We start from the raw sequence: 21,095 nt of genomic DNA on the forward strand, positions 1-21,095 counted from the left end.
ACCTCAGCTCAGTGATCCACTACAAAACTGTTATTTGGGAGCTGTCATCACTGTCCATACCGGAAGGATACAGCATTACTTCCCATAAAGTTAAAAAGCCCCTCTAATAGCAACAGATGTGGCACTTTTCTAAAACATCTGAGACAGAGTACTCAGCTAGAGTAACCACTGGTCAGATCCAACGGATGTTTTTTTGATGTGAAAATGGACATTGAAGCTTGATCAGAATTCCACTATTATCGTCTTTCATGTCTGTCACTTTGAAGCCATCAGCTTCCTTTTCAGCAGTAAAAGGTAACTTCCTGTTGTCACCTTTAATTTTTCTGACATGTCATTACATGATCCAAATCAAACAAAATGTAGGCTCTTGTAGAATACCTTAATTATAAAGGAAAACTGATTAGAGTCAGGTATTTCTTTGATACAGAAATATTTATATACATCTACAACAGGGCAATATATGGAAAAAGGAGCTGCCTAAACCAACAACAATTTCCTTGAAGGTGCATCAGAAATTACTTCCACTGAAGATCCCAGGAATTCCTATCTGGGTTTCCTCTGACAAGGAGAGTACCGCTACAAATACACACCTACTGCCTGGGCTTTCTTCATCATCTCAAGAGTCTCACCAAGCTTCACTGACAAAGAGAGAAGTTGCCTATAATGCTGAACAGATCACCAGAACAATCATCTTGCTCACAAGATAGATTTTAGTTCCGGATCCCTCTAGAAGTGACCTATTTCTTTATTTCTGCAGCGGCCCTTACCCAGCGCAGAGCCTGCAGTAAGAAGGCCTTGAGACGATCATTCCCGGTAATCAAATCTTTCTTCAGCTTCTCATAATCCAAAGAGGGCAACAATGGTACATCCTGCACCTTCCTACAATGCAAACAGGAAAGATATTCATCAAAACTCTCTCTCATTCAGTGCAGCTGATGTTACTGAGGTGAGAAGAGCCAAAACAGGAAGTCTGCTTCAGGAAAGGAGCTTCCATATTTTTACACCTTTGTTACTTTTATTACCATTACCATGTTAGAACAACAGATTTTTTTAAACATGGACTTATTTTTCACCATGCATGCAGTTCATTTACCATCATAACTTCCAAATACTAAACTCTGACAACTAACCAATTGATAGTCTGAGCTTTTTAGTGGCACAAAACAGTGCAGTGACATCCTTCTTTGCCCTGTGTGGACAGCAAGGCCAAAGGGCATCAGCTTGTGGCTCTTAGCACATGGTTATAAACAGACACAGAAAGAAGCTGCAGTTCCAACTTCACCTCTGGGCACTCATGTACACAGAAATGTCTTCTCCAAGGCAAAAGTGGTAGGCTGAATGGATTTTTACAGGCTGGAGTACACTGGCTTAACATAAGCTTTACTACAGGACCATTTCCCACGCACCAGCACTATTGCTATTTTGAGTTTTAACACGGCAGTAGAAGTTTCACTTAACAAAATTGCTTCCAGTCAATGCTTTAATTTAAAGATTTTAAGATTTAAATATATTCCACTACACAATTTTTGCTCCTATCTTCCTATCTTGCCACTTTTCAAAATAAATTTTGTTATATGTATAATTGTCCCTTTAATTGTCTTGTAAACACCACAAAAGGATCAAAACAGTGTCTCAAAAATTTAATAAAACTTTCACCTCAGACATATCACCTCAATTCAATCTTAAAAGCCAAAATTATTAAGTCAGTCACAAAAAAATTAAACTTGAAGCACACAAAACCCCACATTACTGATTCCCCCTTTTCCTGGATTTGTGAGAAGCAAACCAAGTACAACAGGACTGTACTGTGCGGAAACAGTGAAGAAAATACAGCAACCAACTCACAGGTGTGGAGTGGCAGATTTACAGTAGAATTAGCAACCTCCTGCTGCAATTAGGATGCTACTGAACCCGTCCCAATAGAAGAATACAGATCACACAATATATTGATATGAATACAACGTTCACTGAGATCAGAGGAAGCACGCAGAGGACAGGTCATTCCCATTTGCAGGCAACTGGAAATGTACTTGAGTTCATTAACCCCTCATTCCTCCTCTATATTGAAATAAATGAGGTTCAGCAATAAATACTTACACAGGCGCTAAAGATGCTCTTAACATTGTGGAAGCCTGGATCAGAAAGAGAAAGAAAAAAGAAATCACAAAAGATTAATACAAATTTCACACCAACAATGTTACTAATGAAGTCCCACAGTGAATTCTTTCACTGAGGTTCTGCAGTTCTTTTCCTATAAAACCTATGTTGTAAATTAGAAACACAGCTAAAGAAAGAGAATCCTTCCATGTTTATCCTTCTTTTCCCTTAAAGTGTTTCATGAGTAAAAACCTCTTTTGTTATGATCTGGATATGTTATCTTCACTGTCATACTCCAAAATTTACCTATATTTGAAGAATTAAAAAATAAAAGGAAAGAACAGGAGTAGAAACTACGATCCAAAACCCACTGAGGAAGATGAAGACCTCATTAAACACATTTATTGACTTAAACATTTTTAATATCTTAAAGCTGCAACAATATTTCACTGGAGACCCACCATGTATTAATACAAATTTGCTATAATTCTCTGTTTTGACACAAATGTTATCAGAGTACATGTTGCTATTAATATAGATCCCCACATGCAACTATTAATATGTAAAGAAAATACTATTTATTCTAGTATGGATAAAACAGATATGGAACAGAATGCCATCCTCAGTGGTTCTGCCTAGGATAAGTTCAGCTTAAGCCTGGATATTTCCTCTCTGATGCAGTGTGACACAGAGCATCTGCAGCCACCATTGCTGCACAAGTCAAAACTTTAAAATATCGGCATCACATAAAGTTGTCTGCTTCAGTAAATATTTTTTGCTACAGTGAATTTTAAGTGAGCCAAGCAGCAGCAATTCTGGCATAAGAGTGCTTCATATCATGCATTCTGATGTCAACTACATGCCATATTTGCAGAATATTCAGTGTCATCTCTTTGTGTTGATCTCCACACTCACTTTCTAAAAAATCTCTCATTACCACTTATGCCTTTAAAACTGGTCTTCTCTTCTAACCTAGCCTCTTTCAATGGGAGCTATATAATCGATGTCTATTGTCAGATTTAAAACTGAGGGATTTAGGAGACAAAAAGCATGAAATACCGTAGAGAATATTGAATTACAGCAGCTGACATATTCTTGAACACTACTTAATGGGTATCGTTCGTAATACAAGGAACTGCTCTCTTAGATGTGAAATAAGCTTATACGCACATTGGAAAGCATTTGTACTATGTTTAAGTCAATGAATGACTTGTACACAATAGACAATTAACAGGTCATACACTTCAAAATTAACCTGTCTTGACAGCAGTTCTCAAATCAGTTTATTTTACACAATAGAAAAGCATTTCAAAGTTTCATATCTACCTAAACTGTTTCCCTCTCATTTATTTGTATTCATTTTCCTTAGCATTTTTGATCAATATCAATAGTTAACTTTTGTTTAAACAAAACTGTTTTTCCAGTCAGAACCTATCATCTTGTACTTGAGTGCGCAATGAAATCACAAATCTTTTTGTTGACTTCCTCAGCACCCTCCTCCATTAAAGGAAATGGGGAAGAAAGTGACTCTAGTATGTTAAAGCAACAGAAAGGACAAAGCCCTTGAAGATGAAAAGGTGAGACAAAGAACAGTAGTGAGAAAAGAAATAGAGCTGGTCACTAAGAGTAAATAGATGTGTTTATGTATAGATGTAGAAGCTCTCTGCTTCTCAAAGTCCTTTTTATCCACCACTTCTTCGCTGCTTTAGAAAGAAAAGCATGTACTCCAACCAAAATCTAACTAAAGGATATATAATTGGTAAAGATACATGCATCACTCTTCTACACAAATAAAACTTTTTGGCAAGTTTAAGATTTTGCAAGCTTTTATGAATTTCAAACTACAGAAACTTAAATTGGAAAAACATTCACATTTTAAAAAAATCAATCAGATCAAGGAGGAAAAATTCCTATTAATTTCCCAATTACTTTTTAAGCTAGCAGATGGAGCACAGCAAAGCATTTAGTACAGTTTGGCTCTGTAGTCTACCTACACCAAAAAAGTACCACATCTTTTTATCCTCATTTTTAAACACAGGCCAGCACTACCTTCTTCCTTTCCTCACTCCCTGCTGCTGAGAGTCCCCTTGGCACACCAGACCCTCAGAGCCCCGCTACTCTGCCAGCCTTTCCTTTCCTCATACCATGGTCCCTTCAGCTCTTGCTGCCAGACCACTGCCGGTCTGGCTGCCACCACCTGGCACCCATTCCTTGGCTGCTCTCGCCACCTCCTGCAGCAGCACCAGCGTCAAAGGGCATCTGTCAGGCACAGAGCTCATGAGCAGATACCCCCGACAGGCCATAGCGGTTTGTACCAAGCCCCATGCCTCATTTTTAATGCTGTCAGATCTGACCAGTTGGAAGAAGCAGTCTCAGCAACAGGAAGTACTGGGTTATGGACCCAGGTGGAAATTAAGGCTGGGGAATACAACCCATACTCCGATGAAAATGTCATTGCTTCCTTCACAGTAGCATTTCTAATTAAAAGAGTGAAATACAGACCCATCCTAACATTTAATTTTAACTTAGTTTAATACTTCTATTCCTTAAGCAGAGTGCTCTTCTCTGTCTCACAAAGCACCTTGCCCCATACAAGCGGGGAAGGGTAAATGTGCTAGTAGGCAGCCCACTAAAGCAAATACACTTCAGCCTCAGCACCTCCTTTCGCATTTCACTGGGTAGTATTTGTTAGTTTGTTTCCGTTTCTCCTCTTTGGTATGGATCTGAGATGTCCCAATCTCAGGATATTTACCGAGTTAAACATCTTTACATAACCTAATCCCAAAAAGCTGTGTTAAGCTGTATTTCTTGACTTGCACATTAGCTTTAACAAAAGGAAAACCACACCTCAAATACAGCCAGGTCCTGCAGTCAGCTCTTGGGCTTACTTACATCAGAACACTTACGTCATTTAAGATATATAATCTAGCCAGTGGAAAAAGGTCATCACCTTCACCGCTATCTTTGTACACAGCAGATCCAAAGCCAAGCTTCCATGTGCATTACTCCTGGTGGGACTGCCAGCTGAACCAGCCTTCACCCCTCTCAACACATTGCTACCACGGAAAGAAAAAGCAAGACGTTCTTGGGAACAAAAACCTGCTCTACCACCAAATTAATAACAAAACTCTTTTGAAGTTATTTGAAAAACTTTAGCCATATGCTTTTAAAACTGGACTTCTAAAAACATGAAGCCTTTTAAAATTACTTTTAGGAACAAAGGAATACATTTAACTGAGGAAAAGGTTAATATTGAAGTTTAGAAGCAGGCAGAACAGAGCCTACTTCGGCCTCTTGTTTTTTTGATCCTCACAGATCCGTTCCTCTTTCTCTCCCCCTCTCTCTCCTGGTGTCCATTCTCAAATCTAAATGCTGAACTCTGGTATCTTGTCATTGCTGTGGCAACAGTGCAAAAACTCCAACTGTACTGTGTTTTTGAGAGAGAGTATTTGGATGCGGAGAAGTTGGGACTTACTTATAACAGCTGCTTTTAAATAATTGGACATGAGAAAGTAAAATCATCAGCACTGTGCATTCATAGCCCTCCAAGCACTCTTAGTAGTCTTATAAGGTTAGTAGAAACATTACAATCTTCATCTCCAGGTGATGAATCCAAGGCCACAGGCTGAAAGGCAGAGTCAAAGGCAGTGCTAACAGGCAACTTCCCCATTACACATCCAACATGTCAACGAACAAACAATGACTCAATCAGCCAAGTTTATGTAGCTTCTCCTTACTACCAGTTTTCTCAGAATAAAAAGCATTTATTTCCTCAGCATTTTCTCCCAAGCTGTTTCCCCAGTCTTACCTTTCCTGGAACAGGTTAAATATTAATTCAAACTTTTGAGTAACTGTATTCTTTAAACTGCCAGTCAATGAAAGAGCATGAAGAACATGGGGAATACATGACTCATCTGCAATACATGGCTCCCAGCGTTCATGGATTTAATCTTGAACAAAATACTTTTCATGCAAAACCTATCTTGAGACAGAATCATCTGTCGTAATTGAAACACATGCAAAAAACTAGGCATCCTAAGGAAAGGAAAAGAAACAAACACAAGAAAACAACAGCCCAAGCATAGCTCATTCGGGTAGGATTATGGGGTATGGCTTATATGTTTGTGTTGGTTCTTGCCAAAGCCAAACCAGGTGCTATATTAAGTCAAGTAATACTGTCACCATGCAGATTAGCCACAGATGGCAGCCCTTCATTTTTGAACGAAGCAAGGCATGAATACAAACAGCATGGAATAAAACAAAAAAGTTCAAAGGGGACAAAAAATAAAATCAGTATTTATGAAAGAAAACAGATGTATTTCATGTGCAAGCCAAAACCACAACTGATTTTATCAAATACTGTAGCCCTCTATTCAAACCAACTCCACTTTGCTATTTGATGTATATATTCATAATATGCTAAAACCTAAAGTTGAAAGCCAGATTCTGTCCTCAGCTACCACTTTGAAAACGTGCTTTAAGAAGTCAATGTAAATTCAATGCAGATTCAGAATTAATAATCAAAGGTATGAGATGAATATGTGAAGAGTAAAACCAAAGTCTGACCAAATTTGTACATACCATTAGAACTCACAAATTTACTTCGGCCTCATTTGTTATACGCTAATGACAAGAAGACTGCTACATGCAGCCTGTGACAGGTTAGACTCCAAGCTTGTGTAACCTGGCAGGTCTACTGGGGCTATGCAAATTTATTTCATAAGAAGATCTGCAAATGGTTTTAATTTTTTTTTTCTTACTTATACTAGAGATATGTCATTACAAAAACTTCCCACTTGGCATATAAAACAGGTTCTCTAAGACATCTGAAGTGTACATTAAAAAGACACACTGTAATACTATGTGATAATGTAATGACAAGACAATGTGTCACAAAAAGAATAAAATGCTACATATAAACAGCAAGGGGAGGCTGAAGTCTATCTATGTATTCAAGAAATACCTCAGAATTAGAGTCAGATAACTTGCAAAAAAATTATATAAATAACTCTGTGTTGTAAGTTATTGCATTCTACATTGTATAAACCTACATATAACTAAGGCTACCTGCATAAGGGCAAAACCTTCCTTCAGCAAAGATCATTGCATTCATAATTTCTCATCTGTAATCAACTTTTCTCAATCTCAAAACAAACCATTGTGATAGGGAACAGAATGCTAAAGGTCAAGCAAAAAGTATCCGTTATGACCATTCACATCATCAACAGGAACAGGTTGCTTGCTACAGGTGATCTTTAAACACAGGTGAATGTGGATAGTATTCTCTACATCAAGATAAAAAGCAGCATATAGGTGCAACATAATGGCAATAGTCCATTGCATTCAATAATCCTATGACTATTTCTCAAAATAAAAAGGTTGTTTTAAGTGGGAAGTTGAGTGCCCACAGGGATTACTGTAATTCCAGATGAAGAACACATTTGGAAAAAAGTTCACTTTTTCTTGAAAGGTGAAATCTTGTTTTACCCAAAGAAAGCAGAAAAACATAAATATGGATTATTTTAAAGTAGAATAATGACTGACATTTTTCTGAATTGGTGTCAATCACTTTTATGAATTGATTACATACCAAGTTACTGAGAAGTAGACTCATTTCCTCTCTTTGCAAAGAATGCACTGACTATGGGCGAAATTAGATACTTATGGTGTACTTGTAATATTGCCAGAATACAAACTTCCATCTGGGTTACAGAAGTCACAGGCAGTACACAGAATACCGTATTGCTTTTTTCAGTTTTCAGTGAAAGAGGATCCATTTTAATTGTATGAAAGAACTTGATAATATTTACTACAGAAAGAAAGTTTCACTTTAGAAATTAAAAATACAAATATGTAAAATAGGAGAGCACAACTCAATTTGCTGTATTATCTTAAGCAGTAGTATTTACCTGCTTACTCAAAGGTGTGGGATCAGCTGGTGTTGGCATACTTCAGAGACACTGTATACTATATACACTGATGTTCAAATTACTTCCTGCACAGTATAAAGAAGCTGTGTTTCGTGTAAAAGCTGTGGACAAAGCTGCTCTTTTGTTGACATGCTGTGTTATGTGTATTATGAAGCCATAAAGTTACTCAGAACTTCTATTTTGTTCTCCATGCAGAAATCCCAAGCCTTGCAGGTTTTTTGGCTCTTTATAAACCATAGAGTTTATGACATTAAGTTAAAAAGCACAGAAAATTGTTACACATTGTGAAATGAAGAGAAATATAGACTGTGACAGGCTGCAGCAGGCAATGTGAAAGGATATAAAGATATAGACACTTACATATCCGTCATCACAAGGGCTCATAGAGTAATATCCCTTTATGGGCAAACAGCACACATTAAAATAAAGAAGATTAAAAAAACAAGTTAACAGAAATAAATCACAGAGATATGCACAGTTGTAAAAAACCCAACAAATCAAAATTAGCTAAAAATTAACAGACTATTAACTTTGAAAAGAAAAGTGTAAGCACCTTCTTCTCCCAATCCAGGTACTTGTATGTTTTAGGACTGACATCAGTGTGTGTCTCTTGTGACATATTCACATTACAAGTTCTCCTTTCAACACCTGGCAAACATACCTAGTCTGCACATTATTCCATTATAAGTGGCACTTAGAATAGCTACGTACCAAGCGCTGACACATTTAATAAAGTTCTCTGTTCTTTAACAAATTTTAAAAATCTGACATTATTCTTTTTATTACCATCACACTCAATTCCCTGATGTGAATGAGTATTTTAACTTTCATGGTTCTACACACACACACAGAGACAGTTCCTGGCAAAGACATTTTAAAATTATTTAAGACAAAGGACAACATGGTATCAGCATCCTCTGCTTCCATAAAGAGCTTGGTTTGCTGCTTCTTTACCATATGTAAGTGGTAACATATAAGAATCATCCCATGGCCAGGGATGAAGAAGACTGATATATCCTAAGAAAAGCTTGCTTAGGGTGCTGTTTGTTGTAACGTGCACATTATTTTTAAACGAAAGAGCATACATCCACATAATGCTTGGTGAATCCACTCTGAATGGTTCAGAGTAATAACAAAAAAACCCCACCCAAACAAAAAACTTCTGTTACCCTGTCTCCTAGGTTTCATGTGGTCTCCTGCTACAGAAAACTCTTTCACAAGAAACAGAGTATCTGTCACCAACTACTATAGCTTGATGGCATGTTCACATCTGCAGTAAAAAAAAAAAAGCACAGACCACAAGAAAAAAAAGGAGCCCATGCTAGTCTTTACAGCTATGTCAATAAATTCCTCCTTGTTTACAGTTTGTAAATGAGAGCTTAACTTTACAGAAGAGCTGGAGCTTTTGTCCAGTGACAGAAGTTAAAAAAAAAAAAAAAAAATTTCCATAGCTTCAAGAGTTGTACCAAAAGAGACCTAAAACTTGCAAGGGACATTAATTCAACTAATTGTAGCTACAGGTAAATATAATTAGACTGAATAGCACTAAAAACATAATGGGCATTTACTCTATTCCATGACACAGGAGAAATATACACAAACAACACAAACAGCTTTCTAGTCACAGAAGGATTCTCCAGTGGTTAACACACATCTTGGCTACTGACAGAGACTGCACATCTGGAGAAGCACTTCCTGTTTTCCCTTTAATCCAAAATTTAGAGAATCTTACTACATTATCCCTAATCCAAGAAATTTCAGGAAGGCGTACATCTTATTTGAATCAGAAAAATCTATTCATGGGTTTAAGACTTAAGTCTATGCTTAAAAGCTACTTTTGATGGGGAGTGAATGGACAATTCTTCAGTGATAAAAAGCCAGAACCCTGTTGGCTTTGTGATGTATATTAAACAGAAAATTGCAGGCATCAAAAAACTACAACCCATGCTTCCTACCCACCAGACAAATCACTATTAGAGGGATTGGGGGGGGAGGGGGGGAAGGTAAAACTTAAGTTATCTCAAGAGCATTAAAGGTATAAGGGACTATGATAGACCACTGTATTTAAAACCATTCTTTTCAAACTTACCCACCATTACCCAAGTCAGTTCCCTGTCCAAATGAACAGTTAGGAATATGATTAAATCTTCAAATGAATGTTTCTTCAACTTGTCAGACCTGGAGCTCTGACCCCCTATTCTTAGATACAGATGTTTTGCTCTGACAATACTCTCAGTTTTCTTATCCCCCAATTCAGGACCACACATGTCAAATGACATGATGGAAGATGGCGATAACACTCAACTGCAGCTAGAAAAAAAGCCTTATGGTAAAACAGGGCTTTAGAGCGTCCTTGGAAACCTCTCCCAACTGTAACACAGTGTGGCCTCTCTCCCACTACATACAGCAGATGCATCCTGTTAATGGATTGTAGATCAAGCTCACAAAGTGACCCAGGAGGTCACAGAGCTGGCAAGAGGCATGATGTCGCTCTGAGAAAGAATGAGATCCAAGTCAGCTTACCGGAGGGCACAAAGCAACAGCCAACACCAGAAGCTCTTGCTAAGTAAGATTTTGTGGGTATGATTACACTGGGAAAGTCTTCATTCAAAAGACATCATTGCCTTAGGCCTTAAAGCCAGTTCGGTAAGAAAGACTCGTTCTGGGATTTGTCCTCTCTATACAATATGAATTTCTTCCAGTATGAAAGGACAGGCCTTCAGCCACGGGGGGGGTGGGGCAAACCAGGAAGCCAATGTTTGTACAGTAATAGCACACATTAGTAAGGGATACATGCTACCTTTATTGTAATTTCAAAGCCTGAGACTTCAAGGATTTACATTACGCAATACTACTTCGCTGATATTAAAAATTGAGCATAGAGAGTACAATGCACTGGGAACAAAATCAAGTTTGCATACAAATGCTACCAAGGATGTAATCCAAGGCATACTCTTTAATTTCCTTGGGCAATACTGTTGCTTTGTGTTGGTTACAGCACTGATACTGGGAAGGAGGACTGTACAACTTAAAACTACCACTGCAGTGTAGCTGATTTAACAACATACACTGTAGAGCTTGTCCTGGTTTCAGCCAGGGTAGAGTTAATTTTCTTCATAGAAGCTAGCGTGAGGCTATGTTTGGGATTTGGGATGAGAAAATGTTGATAAGGTGCTGATGTTTTGAGTTGTTGCTAAGTAGTCAAGGACAGTCCAGCTTCTCGTGCTGGCCTGCTAGCAAGGAGGCTGGGGTGCACGGGAAGCTGGCAGGGGACACAGCTGGGACAGCTGACCCAGGCTGGCCAAGGAGATATTCCATACCATACAACATCATGCTCAGTATATAAAGCTGGGACGAAGAAGGAGGAAGGTGTGGAGCGACGTTCGGAGTTATGGCATCTGTCTTCCCAAGAAACCATTACGAGTGATGGAGCCCTGCTTCCCTGGAGATGGCTGAACACCTGCCTGCCCATGGGGAGTAGTGAATGAATTCTTTGTCTTGCTTTGCTTGCGTGCGCGGCTTTTGCTTTACTTATTAAACTGTCTTTATCTCAAAACATGAGTTTCCTCACTCCCTTTTCCCCTTCCGATTCTCTCCCCCGTCCCACCGTGGGGGAGTGAGCGAGCAGCTGCGTGGGGCTTAGTTGCCAGCTGGGGCTAAACCACGACAAGCTCAAGTACACATCTCAGAGAATGATGCAGCTTTAGCATTTTCTGCTCTTAGAACCTGCTCCAAAACGTGGACTATCCCCCAGGTTGCACCAGCATAGCTGACTTTGAACCCAACCACCTCCTCTTTCCACTATGTAATGCACATCCACTCATCCCCTAAGTAAAAGTGGTAGAAATTTAAGGCTGCATGTCAGTACAAGAAAAAAGTAATTTCCTTGCTAATGACTTTGTTTTCTGCTTATCCATTTAGAGATGCTGATTCACCAAAACTAATTTATGTAAGGACCTGGTCCTGACATCAGTGATGTCAGTGAGATAGGATCAAATCCTGAATACTCAAGGTGAAGTGGGGAAAAAAAAAACACCACAAAGCCACCATATTTAAAACCTGCCAAAATGTCTGCCTAGACATTGGCTTTTTTTTTTAAACCTCTCACTTATCTTGCCAACATAGTGACCTAATGGTAAGGATGAACAAAGGAGCTGCCCCTCTGCTAGTCTCTTTGCAACTGCCCCTTTACAGCAGAAGGAGTTTTGTGAAATGAAGTAGCTGGAAAGACCACACTCTGGTGTCTCTAATTAGTTATGAGCAAAAAGTGAAGGGACCTTCCAACACAAATCCAGCACAGATGCTGCAAAGTCATGCTACTACTTAGTCTGGGTCACGATGCCTCCAGCTTTATTCCAAAACTTATGTGAAAACCTGAAACCACTTAAGGATAGAACAATAACATCTAAGTGTATAACAATGAGGTATTTGGAATCCTTGAAGAAAAAGTAATGGGATGCCTTAGTGGCCTAGTGGCAAACAGTCAGAATCTGTCTTCCTGGATCAACAGAGTCAGGGAGTGGTTAGAAGTATTTTGGGATGATGAGGAAGGAGTCTTATTTTTCTTCACAGAAGATGGGCTATATATTTTTTTTTTCTTACACTTATTTGTGTTTCCAAATGTTTGCTATTCATGTATAAAATCAGAACTCTCTACATGAGAAATAAACAAGAAAATATGATCAACCAGGTGTGGACAAAAGGATAAAATGAGGCAACTTGGTTATGATGCAGCTAAGGTCTACAAGTGAAGACTGTGATTAGCCCTTCAAAACTTGGCTAATGCCTCAGACAGCCTGAGTGTGTGGGTCTGCTTATACAAACAACATTAGATTTCAACCACAGTAGCTACTATAACCTCACTGTCAAGGAGTGACCTAAACCTGTCAAGAAACCCTTGATCTAAACAGTCTCACTGTGATAGCTGTGCTGGTCCTTCACTAGAGAACTTTGCTGGCACAGCAACTACCTCAAATAGTGGGGGTAAAGGAGCCATAAAGTCACACAGAAATAGTTACACTCGTAAGGCCTAGTATAAAAATAGATACAACTGTGCCAGAAGAACACAGCTTTACTCAGCTTAACCTGGCTAATTTGGGACAGAAGGGAGGCAAAAATTTACTTTCAGGAGGGAAAAAATCCACCATCCACAAAACCTCTTTCTCTGACCTATCTACATAGCTGGAGATTGTGCTAAAGTGGCCATAGTGGCATAAGTATAGTGGCAAAGGTGCTTCTGGAGCAGAAATGCTTTGAGACACTTTTAGAGAAGCAGGAGTAAATAATCATGATGCATAAGATCAACAATCATTTCACAGTTGAGCATCTTTCAGTAGAATGAAACAGAGGAAGTATGGCTGCAAGAGATTTTGAGCAGTCACCTAATCTGTCCTGGAAGAGCAGCCAAGCATCAATCACTCCTGGTAAATTGTAACCATTTGTCTACCTTGTTCTTAAAAACCTCCAGTGACAGAGATTCTGGCTGAAATGCTGTGCTTATACACTGCTGCTTGCCCACTTCTTCAGTGATCACTTATTGTTCTTAAAACTCTTAGAAATCTTTTTTTCATAAAGAAAACAGATGCTTATAACCTAAAGGCTAAACTGTACAAGGACAGATGTTTATGCTAAAATAGCGTATGTGATAGGGGTACAGAAAGACATATGCAGTCTAGCAATAACCCACACAGCTTTTATCAGTGAAGACACAGCTTCAGCCACTTTTACATTCTCTGCAGAGCGGATAAAGAAACAAATCAGCACCTTGCATAAGGATGACACTCTTCCCTTTGCCCTCTTCCCAAAAGGGTTCAAGACATCAGAGGATCAACTTATGATAGAAAGAAAAGAAATAGTAAGAGTGAAACCCTGGGCAAATGTAACACCTTGAAAGCACAGGAGAAGAGGAGAAGCCTTCATGCAAGCAGAGAGGAGGAACAGACAGAAGGCGGCATGTGGCTGTACAGGGTGGATGATCTCAGTCCAGGGAAAGGGTACTGGGAGACACACACAACTCCAACATCAGATGGCAAAAATGTGGAAGACTACTAGGGTACATAAAGCATTATCTCAGAAAGCCACTGGCAGGGAAAAGAGGAAAGACCCCTGAAAATTGTTGGTTAGAAGAAAGATGGGTTGTATGTGTGTGTGTACATTATGGGGTGGGAGATGGCATAACCATGCACCACAGGCATGGTGTAAATCTGAGGACAGAGGAGTTACAGACAGCCCCTAATGTTGAGGTAGCAAACAGAGATCCTCATTCCTTCCTGAAACCTTGCGATATGCAGCCTGCAAAAGCTGCCAGGAGTGCACCTCCTAAATACACGGCAAGTCAGAGAAAGGAGTTCTGATCATTAACAGGGAAGTAAGGGCATTTAAAACAGCTTGAAGAGCAATGAGGAGTAACATTTATCTCTGCAAATATTAGCACATAGAAAAGAAGAGAGAACATTTTTATTATCTCCTCATCTTTCTGTAACAGATTTTCAAGAGGAACAAAATGTACCCAGAGTGTCATTGTTATTAAAAACTTTGGCTAGAATAAGGAGCAAGAATCTTTTCTTCCGCTTTTCCTTTGACACTTCACAAAGCTCTCGTACTACAAAGTTAAGTATACGTGAATGTCTGCCACAGCAAAAATAGTAAGCACGGTTCATGACTCTTGCTTGTCTTTGTAAAGCAGTGGCACACAATATTTTAATGTTAAAGTGTTTTAATACAGTTTTAATGTTAACATTTATTTGTAAAATTTTAACAAAGTAGGTATTAAGAAAGGTGGTACCACTGAACAGCTCTTACACTATCATTAAGTAATTTAAAATTTCACACTGCCAGGCACAGTTTCACAGACACTAGAAACTATTCTAAGCTGGTTCTGCTGCTAAAAAAATAAAAGCTCCCTCTCCATTTAAGCAGAAGAGATTGGGCGAAATATTAATGGGCACAAGCAACTAGGTATACTGCAGCCATCTAAAAAGGAACAAGAGGCTGGTGGAGTGGGAAGAAGAAACCCTAGGCATCCCTGAGCTGCTTATCAGTAAGATCAAAGATCCTTAGATATGGGGCTGAAGGCTATCATGTAAATCAACAAGGTGGCTTAGCTGTATTATCTAACTGCGCATCTAACTAGCTCTTTAAAAAAAAAAAAAAAGGAGGGGGAAGTCCTTCCTTCCTCGTCTTTTCCCCATTTATTCTCATGACCCTGCCTGATGCTTCTCGCTTAGCTGGCTAAGCCAATTCGTTTTAGGGTTATAGGAGCATCACTGACAGCAGAAAGAAATGGAGCATGTATCCAGAGCTGAGCAACACCACCACCCCTTTTTAGCTAAATTAAATTGGCTAAGATGTGCCATCAAACCACACACACTCAGGGCATTAGTTTTAGGGTTCGGGGTTTTTTTAAACATTCAGTTAGCATTTTAACAGATACACAGCTTACTGGTATCATTACAACGGAATTAATCATACTTATGCAGCTATGACTGCGTAACCATGTCATTCATCAGCATTTGAGATCAACAAAACCTTATGTATTGCCATAGTCTTATATACGTTTGGACACGTTTTGCCTTTACTATCTCACATTCATCGTTCCATAAACATCTTAAGTGGTATTGTCTTTTCAAATAGTTACTGTAAAAAAGCCAAACATTAATACTTACAGTTCCAGGCCTTGTGAAGTCAATACTATGTGCTACACTTTGTCTCATCTGATTGCTAAACAAGCGAACACAAACACTTTGAAGATATTCTGGTGTGATCTAAAAATTAGGAAACATAAGGAGAGAACAGGATTATGTAAAACTTACACTTTCTACAAGACAAGTGTTTCTATACTAAAGGTTGCTTTTTTTTAAAAAAGTGGCAAGAAATCACACACCTGAGACTCATCGATGCAAGCATATACTGCAACTACAGTTCTGTGCAGAAATTAAGAAAATTATAAACTCCCTTCATCTGGGAATAGTTATGCTATTCACAAAACTAATGCTAAACACTTTAGGAGAGTCTGGAAGAGGAACAGAATTTGTCACACCTGTGTTTGCATATGGATTTTCCTCAATCAAAAAGTAAGTTCTCCAACAGTTAAGCATGAAGCAGTTTTGTGATTTAGACTTAGGCAATGATATGTGTTGTCTAGCTAAAGAGCAGAACTTACACAGCAGAGAGAATAAATATGAATTATACAGTACAGGACTTTGTGTTTCAACACAAAACATCTCAGTAGGTTTAGGTTTTTGTTTTGTGAAGTTTACGTTACAGTAGATCTGCCAAATTTCAGGCCAGTTATTAGCTTCCCCAGAACAGAGGTGAGAGGACTGAGATTATAGAAACAGGAACGGGGACATTGCTGATATTCTCAGACCTATAGCAAGACAACAAAACTCTTCAAAGTCAGAATGCCGTAACTTCAACGTAATTTTATTCAGTACCCAACTCCACTTTGGATTCAGAAATGACAGAAACCAAGCTTCATAACGAAAGAGCACCCTCAGCTGGACACACTTGGGAAGGATCAAATGACTGCCCAGCACAAGACTTAAAAAGGAAATTAAACAAGCATCCGCAACAAAAGATAACCAGTGCCTGGTTCCTCCACCACAGAAGGTAAGAGGATATCACCTTGGAAAGCACCAAAGTGTGAAATGGGAGGCAGCAAATGAATGACTGTGTGTTTCTTATTGTTATTGAAGGTCATGTAAGCAGATGGCTTTCCTCATCTGCTCTAAAGCAAAATCCACACCTACAGGCAAATTCTTCCCTGCTGTAGTGATGTGAGGCAGACAGTGATCCCGAATGCAGAGTAACAAACTACAAGATGTTCACGCTGATGACAGGAGGAAGGTACATACTGACTTTTCAGCAGGCAGCACAAGAACTCCTAGGTCATTCTCCCTACTAACAATTCACAGCTCCTTTAAAAGCATCTAGAGGCCACTAACATCTGCCTTAAGAATAATCCTCAGGTTATACAAAAGTTATAGTACAGAGACATGCTTGCAGAGAAGACAGCACAACAGATGAAGCATAAAATCATCTTTGTATAAAAAATTACTCTAAGAAAGTTGTACCTTCTCCAGTCACATACATGTGGCCTGTTTCACACAGTGAATACATTCACGCCTACCTCAGCTCCCTTTACCAATTAAATTCACAAGTTCAGCTTAGCAGAACAGAGACCAAAGCTTTTCCTCATCAAACTTTTGGATGAGAAGTTTGTTTCCACCACAGTGTAACTTAAAACAGACCTGGCAGCAATTTTAAATATACAAGAGGCTCTGATGGGCTGGATTGGAGTCAGTCACAGAAATGCCCCCTAATCACTGCTGATGCCAAAGCTCAAAAGGGAACTCTCACAAGAGATGTGAGATGTCTTGTGAGATGGTGATAGTTTCTTCAAGATTTCTGAGCCAGCACAATCCAACCCACCTTCTGCACTACCATTATCCTAGTACACAGGGGCAACGGAAGAATCTCTTGTCCAAAGTGCTGTGTTTCATTCATAGAGAGACACAGTACTTACAGAAATGCTCATAACTACAAAGGTTAATTCACATTTTAGTGGCATTCTCTCTCCATTTTCTGGGGGGTGGGGGAAGTAAGTACCCATCTGAGTCATCTCTTACCATCTTGCCATTGACTGTGGCCTCCAGGGAATCCACCAGCTCTGCAGTGACTCCAATGAGATTATGGTAGTCTGCCTGCATTTTGTTAAATCGTTTCAGGTAGGTCATGGTCCTATGCTCAGATTCCACTAACTGTTGATGAAGGTGTTGCAACATTCCTGTCAAGAGAATAATCAAAAAAGAAATAACATCACTTTGGTTTTTTCAACCAAAAGGAGAAAAGAACCCACAAGGATTTTTAATGCTCTAAATGGACAACTTCAGCTGCTGCTGTGGAATTCCTTTTATCCAAAGAGTGGAATTTCACTGCAAGGATAATTCCACACCACTAGTGTGATTTTATTTCATCGCAACAGCTACAAGTATTTATTTTACATTAATTGCCCAAAGAAACAATTCCTTCACAGTTACAGCAGCAATACAACTATTGGACAGTAGACATCACTGAATACATTCGTGAAGGTTTTAAAGGTCTGTTAATATCAGAAGTTCCATGCTACCAGAGACAAAGCGAGGCTGTGGGCATTGAATTAGAAGACTATATGACAAAATGCAGATCAGACTTGGTTAACTGAACCTGCTACCTGCAGATGAGATTCATGCACTATCTTCTACATTCACTAAAGTAACAGTGAGTAAAAAACATTATCACACTGAGCAACTGGAAAGGTCAAGCTGACACTTCAAAGATAAAACAACAGGAGAATGACAGTACCCAGAAATTCATGCCAGTGTTTGTTAGATTACGCTGTGAGGCTGGGTGTTTTCTCCAGTTAATTTATAGAAATAGACCACTGATATTTAGGTTATGTAGCGCTTCTACGTAAGTCTTCTATCTTTTAAGGAAAATGGTACAATTTACAGAAAAAACACCCAACCCACAACATTCAAGTTATCCAGTTCTTCACCTGCTATTAAAATATCCACCGAATTCTTCAAAGTTGCAGGGAACTCTCTACTTCTACACAAAATTTTCCAGGTGATTCCATCACTTACTAGTTGATGGTGAGCTATATTAGTTACTTTTACTACCTTCAGTTTCTGAAAATAACTCAAATTTTTCTTTTATTTCTGTCCAAATTAAAAACAAAAGTTACATTCCTGATACATTTTGTTCCTTTGGGTTCAATTATTTCAGAGATGAAAGAAGCAAACTAAGCACCAAAATCTGTATCCTCCATCCCAGTCTCAGACCTAGCCAAATTAGCATTCTACATGGAAGTCAGGCATAGAATCTGGAGCTGTGTACTGCAGTGCGTATCTTCATGACTGAACAAAACTATGAAGGGAGGCAAAATAATTTTATGTTACTGCTGTTGTTCATGTATTTTCCTAGAACATTATGTTTTAAATTAGTTCGTTGAGAAGACAGTATTGCTCTAGTGTTGTGAAAATGGCATCATGCCCATCTGCAAACAGATTGAGTATTTACCACAGGACTTTCTGTTAAACAATGGGAAGGAATCAGCTTGACTACAGAGTTTCAGACAGAAGTAGTATTCGTTTCCAGTTTTAAAAAAATTTGGGTTAGAGTACAGCAATACCAAATAACCCAATATGACACAGTTCAGGTCCAAACAGACACAGAGGGAAGAAAAACAAAGTAACTAACTAAGACGCAAAACTGGAAACTAGAAAAACTACCTCCTATTCCTGGCTTCAAACAGACTTTGCCCATGACCTTTGAGGAACCATTATCCTCTTTCATAATTCACTGTCTCTTTCCATAAAGATGTAGATCATATGTTCCCATAACATATAAGCATTGGGAAACAAACTGAAGTAAGTAGAAATCCTTGGAATCTTCACTGGAAGAAACCTAAGCAGTACAAAGTTTCACTGCACAGTTATGCTCTGTGTTTAAAAAAAGCCCAGCATATAATATCTTGCAGCTATGATAAACGAGCTCTGGAGAATTTAGGTGTAGTTATTTAAAAACTGTCCCTTGCCATTTGCTCCCCTGCTCTCTGAACTCAGGCATGAACCTCTGCTGTCCCATGGCAGCTGGTATAGGAACAATAATCTTAAGCAGAGAGAAAAATGGGGAGTGGAAGTGCCATATTAGCACCAAAGTTTATCTGGTAGAGCCTTCACGAGTTGTATTCTACAATGGCGATCTAGTTATACTGCAGGCAGTGATGTACTAATCATGCACAAATATCTGCCAAACAACTTCCACCAAACTGCTTCAAAAAGAAATAAACGTGTGAACATAAGAGACACAAAACTGCCAGAAAAAATACTATTCAAATAGAACTGTTCATAAAGCTTTCATTACAAATTAACAAGATCAAAGTCATTAGATAGCTCTATGAATTCAGATGTTGGAAATTGCTTTAAAAACTTGTCACATCTTGTGGATTTTTAGGGTTTCTGAAATAGGCTGCTTTCATCTCATTTATATGAAAAGCAGTAGATGGCAGAACAGCTTATTTTTACTTTCAGAAAATTTAACAAAAATATCTTTTTAATGGGATCTCTTAGAGAAAATGTGCATTAATAGACTAGCTATAAACTTCAGCTGTAAATTGATAGTCTTAAAATAAAGCATGGAATAGAGAGAAGGTACATTTTCTTAATTCTAATCTGTACTTTTTCAAAATTTAAGAGTTAAGGAAAAAAAAAAAGAGACAGTTATTTTACTCTCACAGCCTCCTCCCCTCTAAGAACAGCTGATTTCTGAGAATCATTATGAATCATAGCATTCCATACCTGCAGGATTTGTGACTGACACCTGATACTAACCTACAAATCAAGTCACCCTTATGGTATTTTTCTCAGACTTTCTAGGAGGGAGCCAAAACTGGTATGAAATAACAATAGAAGCTGAGACAAGACACAGATCCTGTTCAAATCCAGCAAAATGCACTTGAAAAGAACACCGGAACAGCTCCCAGTAACATTAAAGTAATCTGATTGAAAGCGCCAAACTTTTTACAATTCTTTAAGCTATTAAAACCATCTCAACTGCAATCAATATTCATCAACTTAAAAACTGGAAGAGGTAAGATAATTTCCAAAGACAGCCCAAATTATTCTTCCATGGTAATCACCATTAAACTTTGATTTTATTTTTATTCCACAGCCATCACTGCTAAACTGTTATCACAGCTTTAATATGAGACAGCTCCAAAACAAGAATATTTTTCTAACCTACTAAAGATTCTGAGAGCAACCATTGCACAAAACTAGCCACTTCTCAGCACTTTATTCCTTTGCCTAGATGAGCAAATTGGAATACATTTTTATCTAACTGTGATACAACACATTCAATTTAGAAATTTCCACTGGATGTATCTAGAGCATGACTTTCACTCAGAGGAAAGCTGGAAGCAACAAGTCATGAAACATAAACCTACTCATAATTTGCTTGCTTTCCATAGGCCAGTGAGGAAAATATCCAGTGATGAAAATTTGTGCTGCAACTACAATCAGCAGG

At 38.6% G+C, this 21,095-nt stretch overlaps 1 protein-coding gene across 1 annotated transcript in view; it reads right to left on the bottom strand.

Moving 5' to 3' along the window:
• The window catches only part of ARMC9 (armadillo repeat containing 9), a 66,827-nt gene that overhangs the window by 33,616 nt on the left and 12,116 nt on the right, over positions 1–21,095 (bottom strand). Inside the window, exons 7-11 of the mRNA XM_010283622.1 lie at positions 17,657–17,814; positions 15,692–15,790; positions 8,388–8,423; positions 2,098–2,132; positions 768–879 (exon numbers count right to left, since the gene is read on the bottom strand). Of these exons, the coding sequence (XP_010281924.1) occupies positions 768–879; positions 2,098–2,132; positions 8,388–8,423; positions 15,692–15,790; positions 17,657–17,814 (440 nt within the window). The remainder of the gene's footprint in view (positions 1–767; positions 880–2,097; positions 2,133–8,387; positions 8,424–15,691; positions 15,791–17,656; positions 17,815–21,095) is intronic.

This window comes from Phaethon lepturus, unplaced genomic scaffold (genome assembly GCF_000687285.1).
Source record: "Phaethon lepturus isolate BGI_N335 unplaced genomic scaffold, ASM68728v1 scaffold6963, whole genome shotgun sequence".
NCBI classification, from domain to species: Eukaryota; Metazoa; Chordata; class Aves; order Phaethontiformes; family Phaethontidae; genus Phaethon; species Phaethon lepturus.